Source organism: Pezoporus flaviventris, unplaced genomic scaffold, assembly GCF_033815535.1.
Source record: "Pezoporus flaviventris isolate CSIRO_AGI_PZ_B2104156 unplaced genomic scaffold, CSIRO_AGI_Pfla_v1 ptg000066l, whole genome shotgun sequence".
Taxonomy (NCBI): domain Eukaryota; kingdom Metazoa; phylum Chordata; class Aves; order Psittaciformes; family Psittacidae; genus Pezoporus; species Pezoporus flaviventris.
This window is the reverse complement of record NW_026892614.1, coordinates 23,472,004-23,498,343: the sequence shown is the minus strand read 5'-3', so window position 1 is coordinate 23,498,343 and position 26,340 is coordinate 23,472,004. Positions and strand designations below refer to the sequence as shown.

Here is a 26,340-nt window from a genome sequence, read left to right as displayed (position 1 = left end):
AGTGGTCCTCAGTGGTTCTGTGTCTTTCATTACACAGAGCCAGCACTGGTAACACTGGCTGTACTTCCTTGCAGTTTGTAATGCTGTACTAGAGCACTCAGAAGACGGGTTTGTTCAAGACACTACCCTTCAGTGCACAGCTAGACTCGTCCACCAGGGCAGTTCCTCTGGCTGCCACATGTCCTTAGTGAAGACCTTTTTATCTGAGTGCTCTTGGAATTGTGCTGCATGCTTAATAATCTGCTTTGGACACAGTAAGCGGCCTGTAATTACCTATGTTACTATACTTCTTTTCTTTCTTGTCTCTGTAAAGTGGAAGTAATGTCCATTTCTCACTTTAAGCAGTGCCAACATCTAGTAAAGAATCCTCACTTAATATGACCATTTAATGTTAAGCATGTTTAAAATCATAGCGGAATCAAGTATAAGTTTAAACATGTCATGAGTTAAAAATTAATAAAAATATCTGAATATGTTTCTAGCTTCTCCATTGACAAATTCCCAGTCAGGATGACAGAACATGCATTAAAATCGAGGTTAGCCTTTGTCAGAACTGCTATATACTAGCAAATGGAGTCCCCTTTCCTTCCAGAAGGGCTATTTACAAACACCCTAGTGGCAATAGTTTCAGTTTATGATTTTTTTAACAATTAAAAGCAAAATAAGAAAAGTAATGATGATAAACTGTACTGCATTGTTCCTAGGATAGTGAAAACAATTTTTTTCTAACAAAAAAAATCTGTGTAAGCACAGTGAAGCTCACAGTGGCTACCGCCTTAGTCTGGAATACATCTTTCATATAAAATGGACTCCAGCTCTGCCCTCAGCCGGAGTTGACATTTTGGTGTAAGAACAATTGTCACTAATTTGTCACTAATTGGATGAACTGGAGTGACATTATATTCTCGTGTAATCTATAAAGAGGAAGAGATTTTAAAAAGCCACATCTTCATATTAAACTTAAACCCGCTGTACAGAAATCAGTACGGTTTCTGTGGCTTCCTTCTATAACTGATAGGCAGAATGTACCTCAGCCATTTAAAACATGCAGTGCAGCAGATAGTGCTGCAATTTAGAGAATGAAGCTTATTCTAACAGCTACTTTTCTTTGCTGAATTGCTTCAAATATTAGTAATATTACTATATGAAATCTAAGCTTTTGTAGTAGTTGTTCCCTATGGTGTTAATACTCATATTCTCAACCTAGGAAATTAAAATAAAATGGCATTTTCTGAAAGAGACAGCAAAGTGAGGAATTTATTCACCAAAAGTATCTATGTGGAAAGGGGACAGGGGCATAACAGCATCTACTTCCTTTGTCATCTTTGATGCTGCAAGAAGCATGGGGTATGACAAAGATGGAGGACAAACAAAGGTAGGAAAGCACTGACTGAAAAAGGCTTTGCAGTTCTCCCACACAAAACCCCTAAACAAACAAACAAACAAACACCAAATTACAAACAAAAAATCAAAACCAGCCAAATAATAATAATAAAAAAACCAAATAAAACCCCAACCAAAGGAAAATCAAAGCAAACAAAACCCAACCCAAAACAAAGCCCCCACAACTCTCAAGAGGAGAAAATTTCTCCTCTCAAGAGGAGAAAATTTCAGGTCCCATATCCCTGGCTACACTCATTGTCATGAAGAGAGAGTTTTTGTGGACAGCTGGAGGTGACCTAGATACACACACCTCAGTTTCACAAGAATCCTGGTATTTCTGATTCTTCCACAGGGTATCCTGGCTCCAAGTGTGTGATCCGTAACTGTGTGTTGTGTCAGAATTAAGTGACACAAGTGTAAGTGTTCCTGTCAGAAGGGTAGCCCTAATGTGAACATGAGTAGCACTAAAGGAAGGGATGGTGCTGAGTAATCATTGCTGCCTAACTCGGATTTCATCCATCCACCCAGTAAACACACTGCATGCTAATGTAGAATCACTGCAGCACTGCCAAAAAGATGAAAACCAAGGGGTACATTGGCACCATTTCTCCCAACTTCTGCTCTATATGAGTGTTTTTCTTTCGCAGCGATGAAGACCAGAGATGAGCAATCCCTTAAGCAGAAGAATATCCTTCTGTCTACCGTATGAAGCTGGCTTTAATTGTAACAATAAAAATGGGGGGGGGGGGGGGGGAGGAAGCACAGATAAGTCTCAGGGATTGAGAAATGTCTTTTGAAGAGGCAGGATCACATTTTATCCCAGTGTCACAAACACTCTTGCATGGCTAGGGTGCTTTGAGCCCAGAAGTGTCAGACCCTCTTGCTGGCTGCTTCTGTCCTGCTGCTGTTATGTAAGTACCGGTGGTGTCCCAGTTTGCTGGTGCAGCTCCCTGCCTTGTACGCGACGGTGCTCTGGAGCCTACGCTAAAGGTAATGCCCTGCAGAAGGGTACGCAATGCAACAATAATAACAGTAGTACGACTAGTGATAGCAATTAGCAGCGACAGCCCGATACATTCTCAGAAGTATTCTGGCTCCTCTCCAGAGCGCAGTTCGGGGGGTGTTCAGGCTCGAGGCCGGGGCCGGTGTCTCAACCCCCGGCTCCCGAGAGCAGCGCCCAAAGCGGCCGCTCCCGGACAAGGCTCCCTGGCCCTGCTGCAGCCGCGCTGGGGCGGGGCGAGGTGCCCACTTCCCCCCCCCCCCCGCGGAGCATCGCAAGGACAGCGGGCTCAGGGGCACGGGCGGGGGGGCTGTAGCCGGGAGGTGGCCGCGGCCTGGGAAGCGCTGCTGGGGCCGGGCCTGGTGCAGCCCGCACACGCAGTCCCCCTCGCCGCCCTCTCCGCCCCCCCGCACCTGCTTCGTCGCCGCGGGCCGGCGCGGCGTGGCGTACTCGGTAACCAGGGAGCGACGCCGGGCGCACCGAGGCGCGGAGCAGAGCGGTACAGTGCGGAACGGCGGTCAGAGGTAAGGAGCGGCTGTGGCGGCGAGGGGCCGGGGGTGCCAGAGTCGCGGCGCGGCCCCCCGCGGGGCTGCGGGCGTTCAGTAGGGGCCGCCGCCTCGGTAAACCCAGGGTGAGCGCTGGACCGGGGTCAGGAAGAAGGGACCCCCCATGGGGCAGCCTCTGCCGGCTGCACCCCTCTCCAGCCGCTGCCTTCTCCGCAGAACCAAACTCTCTTGAGGTTAATCGGAACTCGCTGCCGTGGTTGCGGAGTCTGCGTTTTCCTGCGTGGATTTGAGGTTTTGGCTTTTCTGAGTACGGGGGTAGAAAATCCCGGAGGAGGGCTGTGGTTCGCCCTCTGAGTCCACGTGTGTGTTGCAGCGAAACCCGGTTTTATGCTCAGTCACACACTGCAGGCCAAAATGTAGTTCTTCAAGGAAGATCTGAGTATTCCCGTGCAATTCCAAGAAGCCTGTGTTAGGCTGGGTTTTCTGCAGTGATGGTGCAAAAAAAGATAAGTGCACTACAACAATGATGCGAGAGTCCCTATGTTCTGTGGTATATGTGGTAACTCCCCGGAGGTGAGACCTGCTGAAATACTAACAGACAAGGTTGTTAACTAGGATTCTGACCGTCATATTTTCAACCATGTTCATGCTGGGGAAGAGTGCTTGTAAAACTAATTGTAATCTGCTACAGTAGACCAGTTTTTGCAAACTGATGAGGAATTACGTATGTAAATCACCTACATGATGCTGAGGGAAACTCCAGTGCTCATCACTGTGAGGGATTTGTACCTATGTGGCTTGTAGGCAAATAGTATGTGGTGTTTCTGGCTGCTTGCCAGCACTTTTCAAGCTCGGAGCCTGTTGAAAGACTGTTAACAGGCACACACTTTCCTGTAGTAGTACTAGTGATGGATTGTTTGCCTTCTCTCGTCTCTGATAATTATTTTCATGATTCTTGTGTGCACTTTAACACTCAAACCAGATCCCAAGCTATAAATGCTGATGAGCTATGTTAAATTTTGCCACTGGGCAGAGAATATCAGGGTGCTATGTTATTTTAATGGGTAAATGCTGTCTTTGTTGCACTAAGAGTTGTGTTCTGAGTGACATGACAAAACTGGTTTGTGAGGTGCAGTGTTAAAATTTGTAAACTTTATTTTTTTTTTTAGTGTTCTGGTAAGAGTCCATATCCATTGTCATATGGGATGTTTACCATACTCCTTAAAGCACCAAAGTTTCCCCTGGAAAAAGGAGCTCTCCAGACTGAACATGGTGCTGCATGTTGGAATGATTCGATGTTCATCTTTGTAAACTCTTGCTGGGTGTGAAAGTAGAAGTAATAATCTCTCCACTTCCCCAATGTTCATTTAATTCCTGTTCATAGCGTCTGGGGTGATTTGGTTGGTTGTTTAATAGTACCTTCAGAGATTACACTTGTCAGTGGAAATTCTGTGTTGCTGAATACAAAATATGAATGGATAGGTATTAATAACTGATGAACCCAAACATATTTTACAGGTTTGATACTTATTTTAATTTAATTTTATTATTTTATTTTATATTTTATTTTTACTTTAATTAATTTTAAGGAGTGCCAGTAATGATTTGGACTGCTGCACTTAGTACAGACACAAGAACCTCATCATGACTGTACCCCTTCATGCAGCATTACTTTCTCTTTATTAAACAGAAGAATCCTCAAAGATTTTGTTTGTGTTTTTTTGTTTTTTTTTTTACTTTGGAACCTTAGGAACACCTCCTTGTGCAGTAGAGCTATGCTGAGTTATGCAGCCTGCCAGCAAGTATGTTGCTCAAGCTTACATTTTAATACTCTGTCAGTGAGAGTAGAGGAGCACAGGGAAGGAGGAGCAGCACCTTTCAGTATGTAAATGCATTAGGGGAGAAGATAGTGCCTGGCCTTGAGGAGGATTTTGCTGGGTGAGGCACTGAACAAGGTGTGAATTCCTGGAGAACTTTCAGGGTCCGTGCTTGGAGAGTGATCAGTGTGGGTCTACAGGCATTCAGTGGATCAGTCCCCAGGAGACACCCACATGTATTCACTCTTTGGACAGACATCACATTAACACAGCTCAGTTATGCTTTGTTAAAGGAAGTCAGTTGTGGTTCAGTTTTTTTCTTTTCAAGTAGTGGCTGTGGTTATTGGGAAAGTATATAATCAAACATAATTATTTCTATACTTATCCGTTACTATAGCTAGTGACAAAACTTTAGTGCTCTTGTGTCTCCTTAGAGGTCACAAAAATAACAGTAGCAGTGTATCTCTGAAGCAACTGAACTTTCACTTTTGTTTCACTCAAAAGCACAGATTTAATGGGAAAAACAGAGGAGTTTCTGCTTTTCTGTTCATATGGCAACTGTATTTGCCCCTCGCTCACAAACTATACTTCAGCTAAGCTATCTTGCCTGGGAGATGTGCAGAAATACCAAAGAATTGATGCTTACTTCTTATCTTGGACTTGGCTTGACCCACCCTTTCCTGAGATACCTCATTATTTCTATTTTAGTGGCCTGTTTTTTTTTTCTCCTACAGATGTATCTGTGCAAGATCCTCCTGCTATAGGCAATATTATGCCATAGAAATCCTAGGTGCCATATCAGTATTAAAAGAGAAAAATCAGTAGTGGCTCTCCTACCAGCTTACAAATTATAGCCAAACTTCACTCTGTCCTATTTGCCTGCGTATTGTGACCTCTGATCTTAATCTTGGCCTGTCTTTGTCTGTACAGATAGAAAGCTCTATGAGGCAAGGATAATATCCTGTGTTTGTAGAAGGTTATGAGCTACTGATCCCAGTCTACTGCTGTTACCAACATCTATAGAAACTATAATATATTCCTGAAGAATTTCAATAGCAGGATTACTAAAATGTAGCATACACTGTATTTAACATTTCATATCAGAAAGTGAATGACCTTTCTTTGAATATATCTAACAATGTATGTTCTGATAGTTTTTAGAAAAAATAACAAGTCTCTGCCATCTATTTTCTCCTTGAACACTTTGCATTTTGTGTTCAAATAGAATTACGGCTTTCTCGACAAGAATCAGAGTTTCATACCCTTGGAGTTTTGCCTATCCCTAAAGACGACTAATAGTAAAAAATAAAGCATTCACTTGCTGAAATGTAAATACATACATAGGTGTGTGCATGGCTAAGGCCCTACAAATAATTTGTAAATACTAGAATACAGTTATAGATAAAACGTCTAGATAAACAGTGTGCCATATAGGGCATGGTTTTGAATGCCAGATATGCAAATTAGCTTGAATTTTCCAAATTAATAAATTGCTGTTGCAAACCCTCAACCTTCTGCAAAATGAGAAACTCTTGTTCAGCTCCAGGTAATGCTGAAGAATGACTAGAGGAATCAAAATAATCTGGACCTCCAGAAAGGACCCAAACTTGTCTCTCTCTTCCTCCCTACACTCCCCAAGACAAACAGATTTTAATACCTTCAGGTTACTACTGCACCTAAGTCAGTTTGGGGTTGGATGGTCAGTGAGAACATCTCATTTTAGTGTTCCTGTTTCAAAGTGTTCTTTGTCAAAGGTTATAACCTGTCTCTTCTTCCACCTTTTTCTATTCAAGTAGAGAAGGGAAGCACAGAGTGACAGTGCTATCAAAAACACGTTTCAGAGCCAAAATTTTATTTTCCATGACCTTATGTGGTACACAGTTATGTCCCGTTGGACTTGGGAAAGTTCCAGTACGCACTGACTTGGGATACATTGGGTTTAAGCAAGCAGCTAGAGATTTGTATCTCAACCATCTGTAACAATTAGCGAAGGTACTCTTCTGCTGGCCTGGATTTTGGAAGACCAGTGAGGAGGTACTGCATTTTCTTTGAAGATAGTATAAGAATCATTTGGATCACTCCACCCCATTTCTTCATCCTAGCTCCTAGTTTTAATGCATCCAGTAGGCATTACTTGCAGCTTGACAGATTTATTCAAATAAGTTTACAAATGGATTCTCAACCCATCAGCCACAATTTTTAGTATTCTGGGATTAATTTTATCAAGTTTTTTCCACTTTTAACTTTGATTTTATTTCAGGTGATGCTTTTTCCATTTCTGTTGTGCCTTCGTCTTTCAGATTTGGGTTCAGTGGAAAAATCAGTATAATACTAGCGGAAGCAAATTAATCTCCACTTGATCTTATTTTCTACTTCCTTTTTACTTATTTTACTAAGAACTGTTTGCTTGCTTTCTTCACTTCCTTAGTCTAACTCAGCTGGGCTTTCGTCAAGTCTCTCTTCATCCGTGTGGAGAGTACGAACTATGGGAGAGCAGTTCACTTCTCATCCTTTATTTCTTCCCACTTATTTCTGACTGATAACTTTTCCATTTATGCCTGGGAACAGGTTTATTCTGCCTTTCATAGGTGTATAGTTACTGGACCTTGGGCTTGAAGAAATTTCCAGTGTGTTTCACAGGGGAGAGGGACCCTGCGCTCTTCAGTCTCGTTGACTTCTGTAACTGATTTCCCTTTTATTTATTTTTGAGCACTGTCTCTTTAGATAATCTTCTGACCTGCTTACGTGCTTTGGGTTATATTTCTAACAGTGTGGACTTCATCAATCATTTCCTTAGTTGGAAGTATTTTCTATGATTTGTTTTGCCCTCTCCCCCAGCCCACCCTCCTTCTGACTAAAGCCCAATCTAAAATAGCTGGTTCTGTGATTGTCTGATGTTTAAATGCAGTTATGACTTCCAGAAAATTCTGGTTCCTACCTTTCTGTGAATCATTTATTCCTGATTGACACGAGGATCACTGCTGCCTCAGAATTGCATCCATTCCAGCAGCATCTATCAGTCTGGCAGCACTTCCAAGACTTACGTTTCAGAAGCAGAGCCTGTGGATCAGAGGGGACCCCTAGCGCTACAGCAGTAAACCATGCTTGGAAATTCTTTCCTGGAAGTGTTTTTTGACTAGATCAGTTCTGTACCAGTGTTTCTTACCAGGGAAGTCTGCCTCTTTGTGCTGCAGCACTTGACCTTATTTCTGTTATTCTTTAGATTGTGTTCAGTACTATAGTTCTTTTAGTTATTCCACTGTATTTCTTGTATCTATGTAACATCTGACTTCTAGCTGCAGGAGTTTTTTAAATTTAACTCTGTGGTTTTTGTCCTCTCAAATATCTCTTTTTATATGTCCCAGATTAGAAACAGTCCTTTTGCTGCTTGCCACCTGCCTATTTCTTGCTCTTAACCATACCTTTACTTGTTTATCAGTGTTTATCGTTGCTTGTCTGGAGTCTCTTTATCCGTTGCCGCTATAATAGGAGATTATAGAAGTCTAAAACTCTTTCCTGGTACAACCATGCTTTCATATCAGTAGTAATTATCCCCAGGCTGCTATATGTGGCATCAACACAGTATAATGACTATCTGCAATTTGTGTAACCATGAAGGACAGTCAGAGAATTTTTTACCCTTTTATTGTTCAGGTTTATCTTCAGCCATTGTTTCAAATATCATATGTTGTCTGCACCTAGCAGATGTCCCTTTGGTTTTCTGGAACCGGGCTGCTAACAGGCATGTCTGTTTTATAAATTTTAAGAACTAAGAGATAAAATACAGCCTGGTCTTGCTGGTGGTCCTCTAGGTTTACTGGTAAAGGGAAAACATACTCTCTTTTTTAATTGCAGATAATTCAAAGCACTGCCAAGGATAATGAAAAAATAAGGATTACACTGGGAACCTGGAAAAGTTAGCCCATAATAAATCTAGTGTTTTTATTGTCTCTTCCATACAACAGGCATCCTACTTGAAGAGAGAAACAAAACAATCCAGAGAATTGTAAACTGTATATTACTATAGCAGATTGCTAAGCCTAATGGCTTTCATATGAGACAAGTTCGTGTTTCCTCTTTTCATCTGAAAACAGAGTACCAGGACATTAATACAAGAAAATAATGTCAGTGTAACTAACTTCATCCATTAAATCCAAATAAGTGGCAAATATAATTAAAAAAATCTAATTTATATGCAAAACTGTTCCATTTCAATCTTGTGTATTCATTCCCCGTATGTTCAGACCAAGAAATTAATAATTAGCAACAATGAATAATCACTTGTTGAATGCTAAATCACAGAATAGCTCATACAGTCCCTCAGGTTTATTTCAGGCTAAGATTTATGAGATTTAAGCCATACACTTTTTAAAAATCCTGAGCCTTTTGACAACACATCCATCTGAGATGCGTCTTTTTGCCTGGCACTGAAATGAAAAGGTCATTCTATTTATTTATTTTGTGTAACAGCTATGAAAATGTTTAGTTAACATTTAATGAAGATCTTAATGTTTACAAAACTGAGGAACATAATCTTTCAGTAGGAAAAATCTTTTCTTGCAGGCTTTAACTGTATGTAGAAATCAGAAAAAAAATTTCCCTCTGCATTACACTGAATAGCTGACTGTGCATGTATTTTTTTCTTGTTCTCTGGAGCTTTAGATGTTGGCTGAAGACAGGCAAGAAGTATGTGTGTAGCTTAGTTTCATCTATCCTGATGATGTTTTAGCTATTTTTTTTCTGCCTGTGGGAGTGGCTGTGCACACAAGAATCTCTCCTTCCCACCTGTACTAACTTGGTGCCTTCTTTGAATGAATTAATTCCCACTGCTTGCAAAGGAGCTGTTGAATGAGGAGCCATATTTAGAACCACAGATTCTTCTTATGTAGCTTATAATTTAATATCAGCTAGATAAATTATTAATTGCAAGTCTGCCATTATTGCTGCACAGTGACTCAGCCTGCTGTATGAGTAGATAGAACATACATCTTCATTATAATTTCCCAGACGCTTTTAACTTGGAGTTGGATCAGCATCATCCACAGCTCCTCTAAATCTGCTCACATACAGCTGATTTACACCAGCTCCGTCACGGTGCGAGTGGGCTGGTGTTCTGATATTGTTACTGCTCTTAGCCAGAAAACAGTCAGACAAGGCATTTTTAATACCCCTTATCTCTGCCCAACAATTAGTTTAGCAGCCCGCTATTAAAAGTTGCTGTACCTCACTTACAGTACTGCTCAAAATATTAGCAGTGCCACTGCTGCAGAAACAAGGGTTCATTAACCCACTGTGTTACAAATATTTCTGGGTTGGATAGGGCTAGACAACTTGATGTTTCATTTAATTACGGCAAAGAAAGCAAAGCTTACCAGGATGGCATATGTGCATATGTGAGCATGAGCCACAGAAAACCTCCTTTTGGAAGAGCTGTGCTTGCCAGTGTTCTGTGAGGCAACTCAGTCGCACCACAGGACCCTCAGCCTCAGCCTGTGTTGCAGCCGAGAGATGTGCTGGTGGCACCTTCTCTGGTACCTTCTCCTCCCTAGCTGTTGCAAGGTGAGGCTTCCTACCTGCCAGGGTGCCTTTCTATGTTTGGGAGATGGTGACTGATACGCACAGTGTTTGTGCACCCTGAAAACGAGCGGGACAAAGCCTGGAAGGTGGGGAAGGGGAATGGAAGTGTGAAAAACTAGAAGGGAGGAGATCCCTGGAGAAGAGAGGCATGCATGGGAAGAGAGTGGGGATAGGAACATCTGTATGTCTTGTGCAAAGTGTAGACATAAGTAAAAATAGCAGCAACTTCGTCAGAGTAGGTACTGGAATCAGTCTGGCAATGGCATGCAGGAGTGTAGCTTGTGTGCATGGTGGACTTTTTCCTACATGATGATCCACAGGAAGTGTGCTTCCCCCAGTTCCACTCATTTAAAGCCAGCCTGAGTCTGCAGACCTGAGCAGTGCTTATGTATCCAAAATACAAGGTAAACATACAATAAAAGTATCAGTGAGAGGGAAAGCAGGGAGTTCCCTTGGTCAAGCAGGGTTTGAAGGCTCAGAAAAGGAAATGCTGAAATGTGATTTCCTCTGGCAGACCTTACATGTTGACATAGCTCCTCTAGAACAGTTCAGTGTGCCTAAAGCTGTATGGCCTAAAGGCTTGTCTGTCTGAAGTTGAAGGACTCTATTCTCTGACAGACCTTAGGGCTAGGGAAAAAGGAAAGTGCACAGCGCCAGTAAACCCACTAATATTTGTGATATTAATCAACTGTATATCATCCTGAATTTGGGATGTGTGGTATGAACCAAGTTATTCTTGGTCTATACACTCAGTATAAACATCTGCATACATACACATGTTCCACAGAAGACGTTATTGATAACATGTTGTGGTTTAAACCCAGCCAGACAGCTCGTTCACTCGCTTCCCCCCCTTCTTTCCCTCCCCCTACTCCCGGAGGGGCAGAGAGCAGAATCAAAAAGAATGCAACTCCCATGGGTTGAGATGAGAACAGTTTAGTAACTAAGGTATAACACAAATCACTACTGCTACCACCAATAATAATAATGATAAAGGAAATAACAAGGGAAGAGAATACAACACCTCACCACCAGCCAACTGATAACTCGCCCCCCCCAGCCTGACCAAGCTCTGACCCATACCTCCTCCAACTCCGCAGTCCCAGCCCTTCCGGGTAACTCTCAGTTACCTCCTGGGCATGACGTGCTATGGTATGGAATACCTCTTTGGTCAGTCTGGGTCAGGTGTCCTGTCTCTGCTTCCTCCCGGCTTCCCCTCCTCCCTGGGAGAGCATGAGGCTCACAAAGTCCTTGGCCAAACCAAAATATCATTGTTATCAGCTCTGTTCCCGAGCTGAAAGTCAAAACACAGCACTGCACCAGCTACCAAGAAGGAGAAAAATGACTGCTACTGCTGAACCCAGGACATTACATTATCTGAAGAATCTAATTGGATCTTTTTTTTTTTTTGGACCAGATTTATAGTCATGTAGATCTTACTATATTAAGTTCATGTAGCAGTTCTACTTCACAGGTTTTGATGTTAAATGACAAATGACACAAAATACATCCTTATACACTGGAAAAGTGAATGTAAATGATTTTATTTAGTAATAAAGCATATGAATCTCAATATTTCAGATTTGATCACACAGTCCAGTGGAGTTAGGGATTATTCTGATCAACAAGTTACTGTTATGTGCTCCTTCACAGCATGGTAAAATAGGATGGGTTGTACAGCTTTTGAATTTTGCAAGTGTTTTGCCTTTTCCTCCTTTACACTTAATATTATTTACATCAAGAAAGTATTACAATATTATTTTTACTACGTATAACATCATTGTTAGTTCTAAAACGACATCCATAAGCATCCTCAGGAAAGCATTGATGTCTGGTGCATTGCCAATTTTTTTTAATGATTTTTTTTTGCAGCTTCATTCCACTGATGATTGCCAAGCAAGCTTTCAGCATTAATTGTGTGTCTGGCTGGGGTGTACTCTATGGCTAAAATATACCTCTCTTTATGTGTTAAAACAGCTATTAAGACTCAGACTTTTTAGTTTGCTGAGATGGTAAAAGTTTCCTCTAATCCTTGTTCTTTCTTTCTCAGGTGCTGAGGTTGCTTGCCTGTGTTGTTCCCTTGTGCTGTGAGGGCTGGTGTTAGACTGGAGGCATCTGACTACCCCAGTCAGAGGGTTGAACCCTAAAAGATCCTCATCTCACTGAGGACACTGTCTTGGAGGGAGACCTCTGTCAGGGGAAGTGGACTCGCTGCAAAGAGATCATGGCCTCATCCCGACTAGTGGCAAGATCAAGAGATATTGCTAATGTCATGCAACGACTTCAAGGTAAGAGATTGACTCGGGCTCGTGCCCTCTGCCGCCCATTCATAAATGGAGATTCCTGTTTTTTGCTGTGGTGCAGAGTCATGACAGTATTTCTGAAGTTTAATAACTGTTCCAAACTTGCCTACTGGAAAATGTTTGTAGTATATCTGAAGGACTCTGATTAAAGTAGTCCTTTAGTATAGCATTAATTAGAGGTGTTTAAAAGCAGCAGATATCCATCTGATAGGACAATGAATTTAAGATTATGAGACTGATTTCTGTTTCCTGCACATGATCTAATTGTTCATCAGTTTTCTCATAGAAAAGAGAATAGAAATTATATCTGTCCTTTTTTCAGCTATAAACTCTACAGGTAGATCTGCTCTACTGATAAACTAATATTTACTAGTTTAACAATACTTGCTGCCTTTAAACAAGAGCTATACGTCATTATGTTGTTAAGTGTTGAAGAATTCATAACTCAGTAAGCTAATTATTAGTGTGGAAGTTAGTAACCTTTTCAATAACATACTACAGGATGTCTTTACACTATTCATTGAGTATTCTTTATGGTTTTAAGTTCTTATAGTAAAGCATTAATAGTTTTATCTTTTTAGAAGGTATATATCTAATTGCTGCAGCTAAAATCATGCATTCAGAATGTATGGTTTTGTTCAAATGATGATATTGACTAGAAACAAAACATCAGTGCTGCTGTACTGTTTCACTCCTGACTTTTAAACTTGACCATAAATCCCTGACCTCTTACTTTCTTTACACACCAGCTTCTACTGACTTCATCAAAAGCTTAAAGGCACATAACCCTTACTGTCTCTCTCTGCATCTTCTAAATCTGGAAGCTTTATTTTCTCATGGCTTTTCCTTCCATTTATTGTTTTTCAGTTCAGGATATTTAAACTCAGTTTCCAAGCCACCAGCTACGACTAGCAGGCATAATTTCCATGTAGTCTCAGTATATAAATAAAGGAGTAAACAAAGATGCGTGGTCTGTCCTATCTAGACCTGCTACAGCACTTTTGCAATTCCAAAATGCTTCTGCTTGTTGTTCCCCAGCTTGTTATACAGTTACTATCTTTTCCCGTGTTATTTTTGTGTTGGCTAATTCTTAGGCTGCAGTCTTACTAAGTGGTTGCTCAAAGTGCCCACAAACATAGTGAGGAAATATTCCCTGCCCAGAGAGTGTGTGGTTTAAGCATTAGGATAAGACACTCCAGGATGATGCAAATGAATGAGAGTGCAAGGGTACAATGAGGCAACCTTGCCCACAGAGCAGGCAAGGGTTTTAGTAATCTCTGTGTGTGTATATATATATGTGTGTGTGTAAAAGATAATATGTTCTTAATAAAAATTCCAGGGGAAAAAAAAATGAGTTTTGAAGCAAGAAATGAAATAATTATGAAGCTCAGAGACTTTCCAAAGAATATGAAGAAATAGGTATGAGAAATGGCAGAGGTTCTTGGAGGTTATGGAGGCATATTGCAAAGGAAGGGATCAAGGAGCTGAGCTGTGTTCGGGGAGGATTATCCAGGCTCGTACTCTGAAGCAGTGAGTAAGGAGGATGCTACATGAGGTATTTACAGAGCATGTGGACCTATTAATTATAAGATTGTTACATACTAACTTTCTAAACATCCGTGTAGCTGTCACTCACAAAATGGCTGTTCTGTTAATTTGCACTCTAGGTATTTTACATAATTGTTTCTAACTTCTATGTATTTTGCTCTGCTGAATTCTGATATATAGTTCAGTCTGCTTTGTGTTCGTGGGCTTCATCTTTCTGGAAATAAAGCAAAAATAATGAAGTGACCTTTTAATTGAAGACATTTTAAAAGAAAACATATGAACTAACTGCAAATTTGGCATTGCGTGTTAGTTTACAGTCGCACCTATAACTGGATTCTTTGCTTCTCAGATGAAATCAGTTCAGCTTCGTGTTGCTGGGATCTGAGTTTTGCTGCAGAAGCAATACTTCAGTAAATCACCTGTGCCAAGATTAGAGTGCTTGTAGCCGAAGTCTTTTTTTAGTCTGTAGTTCTGCATTATGGATGAGCATGCAGTCTGCAGTGCGATGACATTAGCCCTTGTGAATTAAGGTTGCTCTGCCTTTCAGAAATTATAGTAAGCTGAAATAGGAGCAGATATGAACATAGGAATGCAAAGATGTTTCTTGTCGTGTTTGCATGGCAGCCCAGAATTGGTGCAGTTGGAACTGCGTGTACAGCTCAAGGTGAGAGTAGAACTGACAGTATTCACAGTGTAATAGGAATGGAGGTGGCTTGGAGGATCCTCAGTCAATGCCAAGGTAGCAGTTGTGTTTCACAACACCTGCTTTTGTACCTGGCTGTAAGCTGAGGCAGAAGACTTCTTGTGTGACACTGTCAAAGCTGGCAGATGTCAGTGCTGGGCATTTGTCAGCATTGGAGAGAGGTAAAGCAAGCTGTGCTCCCTCCTCCACACTGCTGTCTCATATCCACCTCACATATTTCCAGTGTTTGTAGTGGGAGAGTGTAGGAAAGACCAGAAAAGTGCCACTCTTCACTGGAATTCTCAGCACCAGTTTTGAAATCTCTGTTGTACATCCTGTAAGTGAGTGCAGTTACATCAGCTGTCCTAAAAACTGACAATGAGCAACAAAGTTGGTTCTGGTGTATTGTTTTGGTAGGTTTTGGTTTGGTTTGGTTTTTATTGGGTTCTTTGGTTGGTTGGTTTTCTTTTGTTTGGTTTGTTTTGTTGGTTTCTGTTGATTCTTGTTGGTTTATTTTGGTTATTTTTTTTTTCTTTGAGGTTTTTTGGGGGGGGGGGTTGTTTTGTTTGTTTGAGTTTGTTTGTTTTTAAAAAAGCCTTGCACTTTGCTTTGGTGATTATAACAGTTGCAATGCACTCTGGAACTGTTACAGAGTTTTTGAATAAGACTGCATATCACTGCCTCAGAAGTCCACTTGGGACAAACAATCATAAGGATAATGAAGCGTTCTGGGCTGTGGGTTTGTATGCAAGTGGATGTACAACCTGTCTCATCTTGTAATGCCCAGTTAAAGGCTTGTAGAAGTATTGTACTCTTTGCCCAGAAGTATGGAGGACCTTTAGTCCAGTCCAGCAGGGCACAGGAGAAAGGTGGGCACTGACAGTAAGATTTACCATCTCTAATTTCATCATCTCGGTCATCCTGATGAAAGTTGAGACATAGGGCTATTCGTTGTAGCTCAGTCTGCACTAAAGGGAGAGAGACAAGCCACTCCAGAAGGAGTATGATCCTTTGTCACTTGAATTTTAATTAATAAGGATCTGGGTTTGAAGCAAAAATCCTTCCTATTATATTTTAATTCTGCAAATTTGGTAACATACAGGCAAGGGTTGCAGAAAAGAGTGGTCTTGCCACTTTAAATGGAAAGGTGGAGAGGTGGATCTGTGGATAGGCCACCTCCATAATAATCATAGTCAGGAAGGTAGGTGTAAATCTACAAGAAGTCATAGTTGCTCTCTATCTCACTCTTGCTAGTCACATACCTTTAGTTGCATGTGGCATCTTTCCACTAGCTTCTGCTTACTACTTATCCTTCCCTCAGCACTCGCTCAAACTATGCTACCCTACTCAGTGCACAGGGGCTGCCAAGTCCATCTCACCTGGGTCAGGAAATTCGGGCTTCCAGGAACTTAAATGGTGGTGTGACCTCTACAGGATCTAATGTAACCTATGGCATATGTGCAAGAAGGGTGTAATTAATTTTCTTAAAGTGCTTATCTCTCCTCATTGCCTAAAGGGAGAGATGAGAGAATACAGAGATGACACCTGATGTTTTTCATTCCTGAGTTTAAGCATGGGGAACCCATCCTCAGATAGTAGTACTACAGAATGAACTGATGACATTCTTTCATGTAATTATTTGCATAATTTATTCCTTGCTAGCACAATTCAAGGTTTTCTACAGTACGTTATGCTTATCCTTCCCTGTTCATATTATAAAAGCACTCACAAAACCCAAGCAGAACCAGTGTACACAACTGATTTGAATTACATTCCTGGGATTGTCTTTGGGATTACTTAAAGAATTAGATGCCAATTGGCACAAAAACAGTGCTCCTTAATTTACAGGAAGTACAAGATTCACTAGCATTAAAGCTGGTCATACATTGAAGATAATTACAGCATTTTTAACAGCTGCAAAAGTCAAAGCATGGAGTGTCAGAAAAACAAGCTAGTAAACCTCTTATTTCCTTGTAATCTCTTCCATCATGAAACAGCCTTTTCTGTAAGTACTACACTGTTACACACAAATTTCAATCATGCTTATTCTGTTCTGGAGAAAAAAAAAGAAAGGACAAACCAAGAAAGTCAGTGTCCCATTCTTCTGGACCTTGTCACTCCTGTATGCTGACTCACTGTTAATTGGCTTGTAAGGTGATGTTGTACAGTCGCTGTAACCACAGGCTTTTCTTGTTCCTCCTTTTCCTTCCCTCTCTTTGTTTTCTCCATTTTCACATTTAGTAGTCTGTACTGGGTAGAGATTTTTCTGAGCAGCACGGGTGGTCGTCCATTTAGTCAAGGACATTTTTGTCCCTAACTATAGTGGATCGCAAAAATTCAGTGAGCACTACAATCTTAATGTATATGCCACCCCAGTTAAGTTGCTCTGTTAATACCAATATTTTGAGACAGTCATCCATTTTAACCTCATTCAGCAAAACCAGTTCCAGGCCATACAAAGTACAGCTATTTAAACAATATTATAAGACAATCAATTTGTTGTCTTAAAAAGCCTCTACAAATGACATGAAAACATAAACAGAAGATTGAGAATAATTCTTTTATTTCTGGATTGCACCACTGTTCTTAAATAGTTGCACCACTGTTCTTAAATAGTTGCAACACTGTTCTAGGCTCTTAAACTCCTGTTGGCTTGTGGGTATCTTGGTCTTTTGTAAACTCTCTGTAGAAACACTTTATTGTGTAGGAAAAGCTAGGGTGGGAAAGTGAGCAACAGGGTCATTCATGAAGACCCACTGTGTTGGAAAGGACCCATAGTTCTGGTAATCTTCATACGCTCATGAAAAACTTCAATACACACAGGTCAAATCAGCCTGTAGTCCAGTCCTTGTTTTGTGTAGTTACCTACAGCCGAGTATCATCTCTAGTTTGAATTCCTTCCATGTATTAGTGCTATTCACAGAAAGCTGTGAGTTGGTTTTCTTCTGGATTGTCTTTCCTTCTCCCTCTTTTCTTCGCTTACATTTTAGCTCTTCTTTTTCTTCCTTTTACATCTGAGCATTTCTTTTCCAAACCATACTAATATTAGCCATTAACTAATCAGTAGATCTTTTTATATTTAGCTGATAGGCACTTTGTTAATATGTACCTTTTTCAGTGTTTTTCTCTGGTTGTTTTCACTCTAAGTCAACAGTGCCAAGAGCCACAGTTGGACATTAGGATAACCTGATTTAACATATACCTGCTACTGAGAGCTACCTTGCTTCACTGTGTTCATGTTCCGAATTTTGTTTACACCAGTGCTCTTCCTTCTCTTACCTTGGACCTGAACCAGCTGAAAATTAATTTGTAGAGGTCAGGTTTGGTCCTGGCAAAAACTGGAGTGGCAGGGTCTCCCCTTTCAGTGCAATTTGCCTTTTTATTATCTGCAAAATCAAATGGCCAGATCACATTTGTAAATGTGAGCTCAGTTGAAAAAGTGGGCTTGGTCAGGAGGGGCATGTTGCACGCTTTGCACAGCTGAGTTTTATGCCCACATCACAAATATTGCCCCAGTTAAGGTTTCCTTTTGTCAGTTTTCTGTTATATGCTGATTCCATGTAGTCCTGGTGCTGCTGCATTTTCTTTGCAGTCTCACTCTCTGAAATGTCCCAGTTCGATTCTTGGAGCTTTCTTGTATTTAGAAGATTCTTGAGTTAAAAAAGATGCCAGTGTCAATTATTACACAGGTAAGTCTTGTGGCAATTCATTACTCAGGTAAGTCTAAGGCAATTCATTACTCATTGGCAGTGTGTTAAGGGAAAATAGACTCTTCTGGCTCTACTGACTCTGTAGACTGTATGACCTGAAGGCCAGGTAGATCTAAATAATGAACTGGGAATCTGAATAACATTACAGCCCACATGTTACTTAACAGGACAAATTCAACCAGGTTTTCAATTTTTTTTTTTTTTCTTTTTTTTTTTCAATGTGAGAAAATTTTAGTATTGTTTCAGAACAAAATACTGAAATACATGCTATATGTTTGAAGGTTAAGACAGATCATAAACAAACCCAAACATAGCTGCAAGGAAAATCACTAAAGGGTAAAAAAAGAAAGAAAAGAGATCATGTGTTTTCATTTACTCCAACAAAAACATGTGAAAAGAGTTAGGCTGCAGCCAGGGGCAATCAGGTTAAATATTAGTTAACATTGGGTAAGGAAAGTTGCTAAGGCTAGCTGTAAAATCACCATAGCTAGAAGTATTTAATTCTGGTTTATGCACATGGAAGCAAGTCCTGTGAGGATCTACTTCAGGGTTCTTCTGATTAAGGAATCTAATAGTTTTAATCTGATGTATTTCTGTCAAAAATAGGTAAGTTCTGAGCTATCTGTATGTATTGCAAAACTGTCAGGAAAATGATACAATCAAACCATTTTGGTAGCAGCACAAATGACTGAAGTATGAACTGAATTCTAGGTATTGTGTATTATGGGGGCTCTGGAGCCTCTAACACAAGAGGGATTTGGACCTGCATAAGTAAGTCCAGAAAAGGGCCATGAAGATAATGAGAGGGCTGTCGCACTTCTCCTGTGAAGACAGGCTGAGAGTTGGGTTTGTTCAGCCTGGAGAAGGCTCTGGGGAGACTTTATAGCAGCCTTCCAGTACCTAAAGAGGGTCTGTAAGAAATCTGGAGAAATTTTTACAAGGGCATGTAGAGATAAGACAAAGGATGGCTTTAAACTGAAAGAGGGTAGATTTAGGTTAGGTATTAGGAAGAAATTCTTCACTGTGAGGGTGGTGAGACACTGGCACAGGCTGCCCAGAGAAGTTATGGCTGCCCAGAGAAGTTATGGCTGCCCCATCCCTGTCAGTGTTCAAGGCCAGGTTGGATGGGACTTTGAGCACCCTGGTCTAATGGAAGGTGTCCCTCCCTGTGGCAGGGAGGTAGAAAAGAGCTGATCTTTAAGCTCCCTCCATCCCAAACCATTCTATGATTTTGTTTTATTGCAGTTAGCTTTCATTTTGTGTTATCAGTGAGAGCAGAATCCTGGACCAGTCTGTGCAATGCAGCATTTATTTTAGAGAAGCATGGTCCTATTTTCTGATTTTTAGAGTTTTTTTGCTTTGTTAACAAGTTCCAAGTTAGTAATTTAAAATATTTTTTTTAATATTTAGTAAGTTAACATTGCCATCTCATTGCTTACTTTTCTACTGCTTTTTCTTCCCAAATTAATAATGTAATATAAATCAAAATATTCCTACTTATTTTTTTTCTTGCTTGTACTGTTGGTGATCCCAGCACAGTTCTCACCGGTTAGTAAACTAATCTGTGATCCACTTTCCACTTGGTTGATGGTCAACTAGGATACAGAGCACTAAAGATCACAGAGATGATACAAATGACAAACATATTTGCATTTGAGTTGCTGTTTAAGGGAAATCAGCATGTTTTTTGTTTGGTTGTTGTTTTTTTTTTTATTTTTTCAATTTCCACCTAGGATAAAGATTATGTTTAGGGGAGAAAATGGTTGAGATGTAGTGTCTCACACTGAGACTGCTTTCATTTGATTCTGTGGGAACACAGCTCAAAAATTTATATTCTTCTTATATGCTTCAATCTAAACACTGAGGACAGGACTCATTGCACAAAATTCAGGAGGCAAAAAGCAAGAGGAAAATCTTCCTTGAATCATTTTATAGGCAGAGGTTGAAAGTATAGTGCTTCTGAAATATAGTGGATATTCAAAATGTGTCAGGCGAATTGTGTTTTATACAAACCTGTCTTCAGCAGCTCCACTCTGCTCAGTCTGGTTTGACAAGTTTGTATGTAGGCATCTACATGGCAGCTGCTTAACGTTGGTTGTGATAAATCCCTATATGAGGCTCAAAAAATGTTTCCAGTTAAGACTTTATCTTAAAATATCATCTGCCATACTGGTGCCTTACTGGTGTGAAAGGGGTGATATTTCATGAAGTCTAAATAGGAACAATAATGTGTCAGTTTTGAGGGTTTAGTGAAATAAAGATTTTTGAGAAGGAAAATATTACAGTAGTAAGTATTTTTGAGAGCACTCCTTTTATTCTGAAAGGCTGCTAGACAGTTATTGTAGTAATAGCATTGAGCTGGGGTATCAGGATGCAGAATATCTTAAAAATATGCTTTCAGGTTTTTCTATGCAGGTTATGACATTTGACATTTGTTTGTCTTATGACATCTGATTCATTCCCTGTGTTATATCACAGTATGCTGCAGTCATGAAAAATTAAGCTTTATCTTCTCACAGCTGTGCAGTAGTATTTTCCTAGAATACATTTTGTACATTTTGGTATATTACTAAATTTGGAAATCACAAGTTGTCATCATCATAAATAGCCTTCCCTTTTGGAATGCCATCTCTGTTGTTTTTTAATACTACAGGATCTGAAAATTACAGGAGGACGTGTCTCTTGTCCCTAGTTACTAATTAATAAGCATTAAAATAGTTTTGCAGAGGAGCTATTGGTAGTCATGCTTGTATACTGATGTAAGCTTATGTAGTGTAAAGGCAAAATATTTCGTTGAGAAAATTGTGCTTTTTTCCTGTAATTCTGTTTTGCCCTTTTGTGGAAATCAGAGGCCTCACTACCTTTAATTATCAGGGTGATAATATGCTTCAAAGAATATACTTGCAGGTTGATAAAACACAGATTAAAAAAAAATAACACCTAAGATTTTTAGTGATTTATTCCACAGACCATTTCTAGAATGTAGTTTTTATTTTGCAGTTTAGACTTCATTTGCTTAAAATATCTTAGTTTCTGTCACAAAGTTTCTTGTGAGTCATATCACAGAATCCTATTTTAGACCCACACTGAAGTTTTTTAGATGGCAGTTATATGCATCCAAGTGAATCATCTATTACTGTGTGCAAGAAAACAGGCTACTTGTTCTGTCTTTCATCTAAGATGAGAAGGAGTTTTATGAAGGAAGTGTCAACAACCTATTAAGAATCCAATGGTCTATTTAAAAAAGAAGAAAGAGGAACAAAAAATTAAAAAGCAAAACAAAAAAGCAAACTCAGCTACACCCCACCCCCCAGCTCTTTGGAATTTATTTCTCCACAGTAAAAGGAAATGCTTGAAATATATTAAATTTTACAGGAAGTTATAATTGATTACTTAATTGCACAGGTGATATTTATATTCAAGTTATGGTTGTTTGGTTTTGTGTATATTTTATTTTTCTCATTTATTAGTAGACCAATTTGGGTCTGGTCCACACAGAACGTTCTTTTTGGAAGGTGTGTGAAGGAACTAGGGCTAATTGTAAAAGCTAGCCTCCATCCTATCTGTTGAAACAGATACAGGTTTATTTTGGGTTCTTAGTGATGATTTTAATTCAATATAGGAACTGCTAGGGACCTAGAAGAAAAGCATCCTGATGTTTCAGGATAAATCACCCCAAGTTAAGTGTGGAAGAATGAGTAATACCAAATAACTGTTGAGCAACGAGGACAGTTCCTCCTGCCTCCAGCCTTGGCACAGCCTGTGTGGAGGCCAAGACCCCACACCTCAACCTGCCTTCCTCACTCACTCTGGCTGGTACCTCTCTCAGCTTCACCTGCTGAGGAGTCTTTGTTAACATAGCATTGTCAAATATTGTTTGGAGTTTTCATTACACGGGATGTGATCGTTAATATATTAAGAGACATAATTTGTGGAACTTCTCTTACTGTGATTTCACTAGATTTTATGTAATTACATTTCAGTATTTATGGCATATTTTTAGTACTTTTAATGTTATGCCCTCACCAATGCACATTGGTTTAAGTATCTATGGGGAATGTATGTAACCTTTTTATAACACTATTAGGCTTGTGACACAAACCTGCAAAACCTATGAATCTTCAGGCTAAAGACTGTCATTATAATCAGCCTGATATGGTATCTTGAACATTTAGTAACATCTATAACTGCATAGTCATTGCTGCAGAATGAGAGTTAAAATTTAGTTTACCCAAGTCATCGAGTTTCTTTTTAGCTATGCTAGTGGAATTGCCAGGGAAAATTTATCATTGTCTTACAGAGATGCTGAAGGCCTGTACAAACATATCATTCCTATGTTTTCTGCACCTTACTTATACAATGCAGCTGCTTGTCATAATTGCATAGGCTGTCATAACTCCACCAGCCTGCCTGGAGGTTATCAATCACTGGTGTACCTGGAGAGGTAGAGCTTCACCATATAGTGCAAGGACTGTGTGTCAGTGTGTACTACCTGTCCATCTTTACTAAAGGCAGTATTGCGAGAAAGCTGCTCATTTCCAGACCTTGTGAATGCAGCAGCTGTTCTGTAATGGCTTTATCTTAAGCTTATTAAAACAAAGAAGAAATCTTCTTTCCATAAGGTGAAGGGAACAAACTATAACCGCAATAGCAGGTGAAGAGTATTAGTGTTAGCTTTCCGGTCTTGGAGGGGAAGAACCCTGATATACAAGATCACAATATTCAAGAAGATAGGAAAACAAACCAGTGGAGCAAAGCAAAGCAGAATATCTACTTGCTTATAGATGCCTATAGATAGTGCCCAATAGATGAAAAAAAAAATAAAAAAAAAATCTCACTCTTCAGAGTTGATTGTTGGTAAGAAATTATGGTTATTTGTGGTAAATTCAGGTTTTGGACTGTGCTTTCAGTCTCCCAAGGAAATGAAAGTAAATCATTATTACAGTTGAGCTTGTGTAAAGGCCCATTTTTTCATTCTGTTAGTTTGGCCAGAATTTCTATTTTACTGTCTCATTTGCCAAAATGTCCTTAGTCTTTTCCAGGTTCAAGTGCTGTAGCCATTCCCGGTATTGAGTCAGAACTGAGATCAGAAACTGACACAGCCAAATTTTCTCTCTTACTTGACTCCTGTTAATAACAACAAACTCCCCTGCCTGTTTAGATCTGCTGGGTAGTTCGCAAATACCCTGTGGTTTTTCAGGAGAGAATCAAGAATCAGCATCACTGATTATAACAGTTATGAGCTACTAAACCAGTCACTGTACCAGCCCAATCATCCTCTGTTAGTAGTCAGATTGGTTATGTACTTGACTGCTGTTTGCAGCCTGGATGCTGCTATTCCATTCACACATGGGTGAATCTGATGTGCCTCATTACAGTGAGAAGGACAAGAGATACCTTTTAATGGAAGTCACAAAGCTTGTGCTCCCATCCAAATGAGGAGAGAGATGGTCGGGATGGATCCATTGCAGAGATTTGCAGCCCAGTTAGCATTTCTTTCCCCAGTGGAATGCATTGTCAGAGAAACTCGGAATATGGTGGGGTGATGTGACGCTTAAGGAAGCCCGATGTCAAGCTTGTGGACAAGAGAGACAGAGGTGCAATCAATGAGCAATCAATCATAAATCAATGAAAAAGCAAACTTGATCAAGCCACTGTCTTAGCAGACGTCTTCTAGGCATAAAGCTTTGTTAGCAGATGTGAGTTGCAGTAATAAAACATGGATAATTATACCTTGGTTTGAGACTGATTAGACAGGACATAAGGCTAATTAACCTGGATTTCTGGCTGCTTTGCATTACTGAAGTTGTGCAATGCAGGAAGAATAAGATTTGAAAGGCGTTTGAGCACCTAGAGATAGATACTGCCATTAAAAAACATGATGTGCATTATTTTATGCCTTTTTAGATGCCTTTCTTCCTCTTCAAAGACTTAAGTGTTTTATAATCTGATCCATAAACAGAAATAAAGTGAGTTAAAATCTTCAATGGTATTAGCATTGAAAAAATAGAAATATGTTATTTGTAAATGTATTTATTACTCTCTGCATAGTTGATGTTTCAGGAACGTACTTATTCATGAACAATTGCGACCTAACATTAGTGGGCTGTCCTGGAACTACTAATTTTATTCTTTAGTGCCATATCCATTATTTAAAAGTGAAGCCATGTGACAACCTTATTTGCATTTCTAAAATACATACCCATCCTACCAAAAAACAGTAGCTGTAATGAAAGATTGGATTGCTGCTTTTTCGTTCAAATTAAACTTTTGTTGAATATAACGCTCTGAATCTTACTGTGAAGCTTCTGTTTTCTGCTTCCCAAAGAGACAGAAGTTCATTTTGTTTCTTTTTTCCTGGTTGACTAACTCTCTCAGGGGCAGAAAATCTGCTGTTTCTCCATTGCAATATGTTGTGGAAGGGAGAAGACTTTAGTTGTATAATCTGCTTTCTTGGTCTTGCTTTCCAGAATTGCCTTTTGTTTGGACACTTTGGCAAACTTGTACACAGCCTCGTTGCATAATTCTTCTTTCATAATTCTGAGCCTGCCCTTTCGTTTGTGTGGTTACTAAGAAAGCTGGAGGTGCGACCAACTGCCAGAAGTGATTGGAATAAATAAAAGGAATCATGAACAGTTAATTGTTTTGTTTACATCTAGTTTCTAAGAGACTAACAGCTCACGCTTACTGTCTCTGGGTGTTTGTATTTGAGATCTTGGGTGCATTTAAGCCCTGTGTTCCCTGTGGAAAATTTTGTCTGCACAAATAAGTTGCACTTCATATTTATCAGTAAGAAGTCTTAAGGTTTGGATAGGAAATTGCATACATTTATGAATGAGATTAGGTAATGGTATGCCATTGTGCTAATTTTTAAGTAGTCAAGGTTTGTTGTTTGTTTTTTTTTTTGTTGGATTTTGAAAGAGGTGTGCAAATGTGTAATGTGAGGGGGGTAAGAACAGGTCATATCACTTTCCAGATGGGAATTGAAATAGAAGAAGGTCTCATTCTCAGCCAGTACTATGAAAGTGTAGGATGCAACATGGCGTTTACTGCAGTCAGGAATAATAAATCAGTTCCTAAAAATTCTGCTGATCTGGTTAAGTACCAGCTTGGATCTACAAAACAGGTGCACATCTATCTAGAAATCAGGTGCACATGTACCTGCAGGTATCTACTAATAGCTATTTGTGTTCATTATTAGTAGCTGGTGATTGACTATTGAAGGCCAAAAATAGCAGAAACTGTGTCATCAGGAATTGGAAGTAGCTTGAAATTTCACTTAAAAATAGCAACTTACATATTCAGCAGCATGTTAGAAGAATGACAATGTAAGTTTCAACAGTATATTTTCTTCAGGTTTTCTACATTATTATATGTTAGTAACCAAACCTTTTGGAAATTGTATAGGCTGCAGTGCTTTTTTAAATAATAATACTAATAAAATATTCTTGACATAGTTAAAATGGCAAACCTCATTGCCACAAATAGCAGCTATTTAAAACAACAGGTGTGACAATACAATGATTGTTCCCTGACTGAAGCGCAAGCTATCAGCATATTTGTATTTTGAATGAGACCTTTTTCTTGCAGATTTCAGTGACATTGTTAATTAACATAACATTAATGCCACTTGTTAAAGAGATTGTGTTATTCTAACAGGTTTATGATGAAGTTTAAAAGTATCAAGCTGAATTATGGTAATGTCATGGGTAATGCAGAAGAATGATATAAACAGACTTACATGAAAATGTGTGTTGAGATTTCTTTGTACAGAAGGAAAAGAATGGAGTTGATTGATCAAAATTCTGGACACT

At 39.7% G+C, this 26,340-nt stretch overlaps 1 protein-coding gene across 2 annotated transcripts in view; it reads left to right on the top strand.

The window, feature by feature from the left end:
* The first annotated feature begins 2,294 nt into the window (after window positions 1–2,294).
* Window positions 2,295–26,340, top strand: part of SYNE1 (spectrin repeat containing nuclear envelope protein 1) — a 291,988-nt gene continuing 267,942 nt past the window's right edge. The window contains exons 1-2 of one of the 2 annotated variants that reach the window (XM_061471557.1): window positions 2,295–2,373; window positions 12,334–12,571. In XM_061471557.1, coding sequence (XP_061327541.1) covers window positions 12,508–12,571 — 64 coding nt within the window. In that variant the 5' untranslated portion in view covers window positions 2,295–2,373; window positions 12,334–12,507. Of the gene's footprint in view, window positions 2,374–2,657; window positions 2,908–12,333; window positions 12,572–26,340 lie in introns of those variants that run through there. The other variant, XM_061471555.1, reaches the window with a different exon arrangement.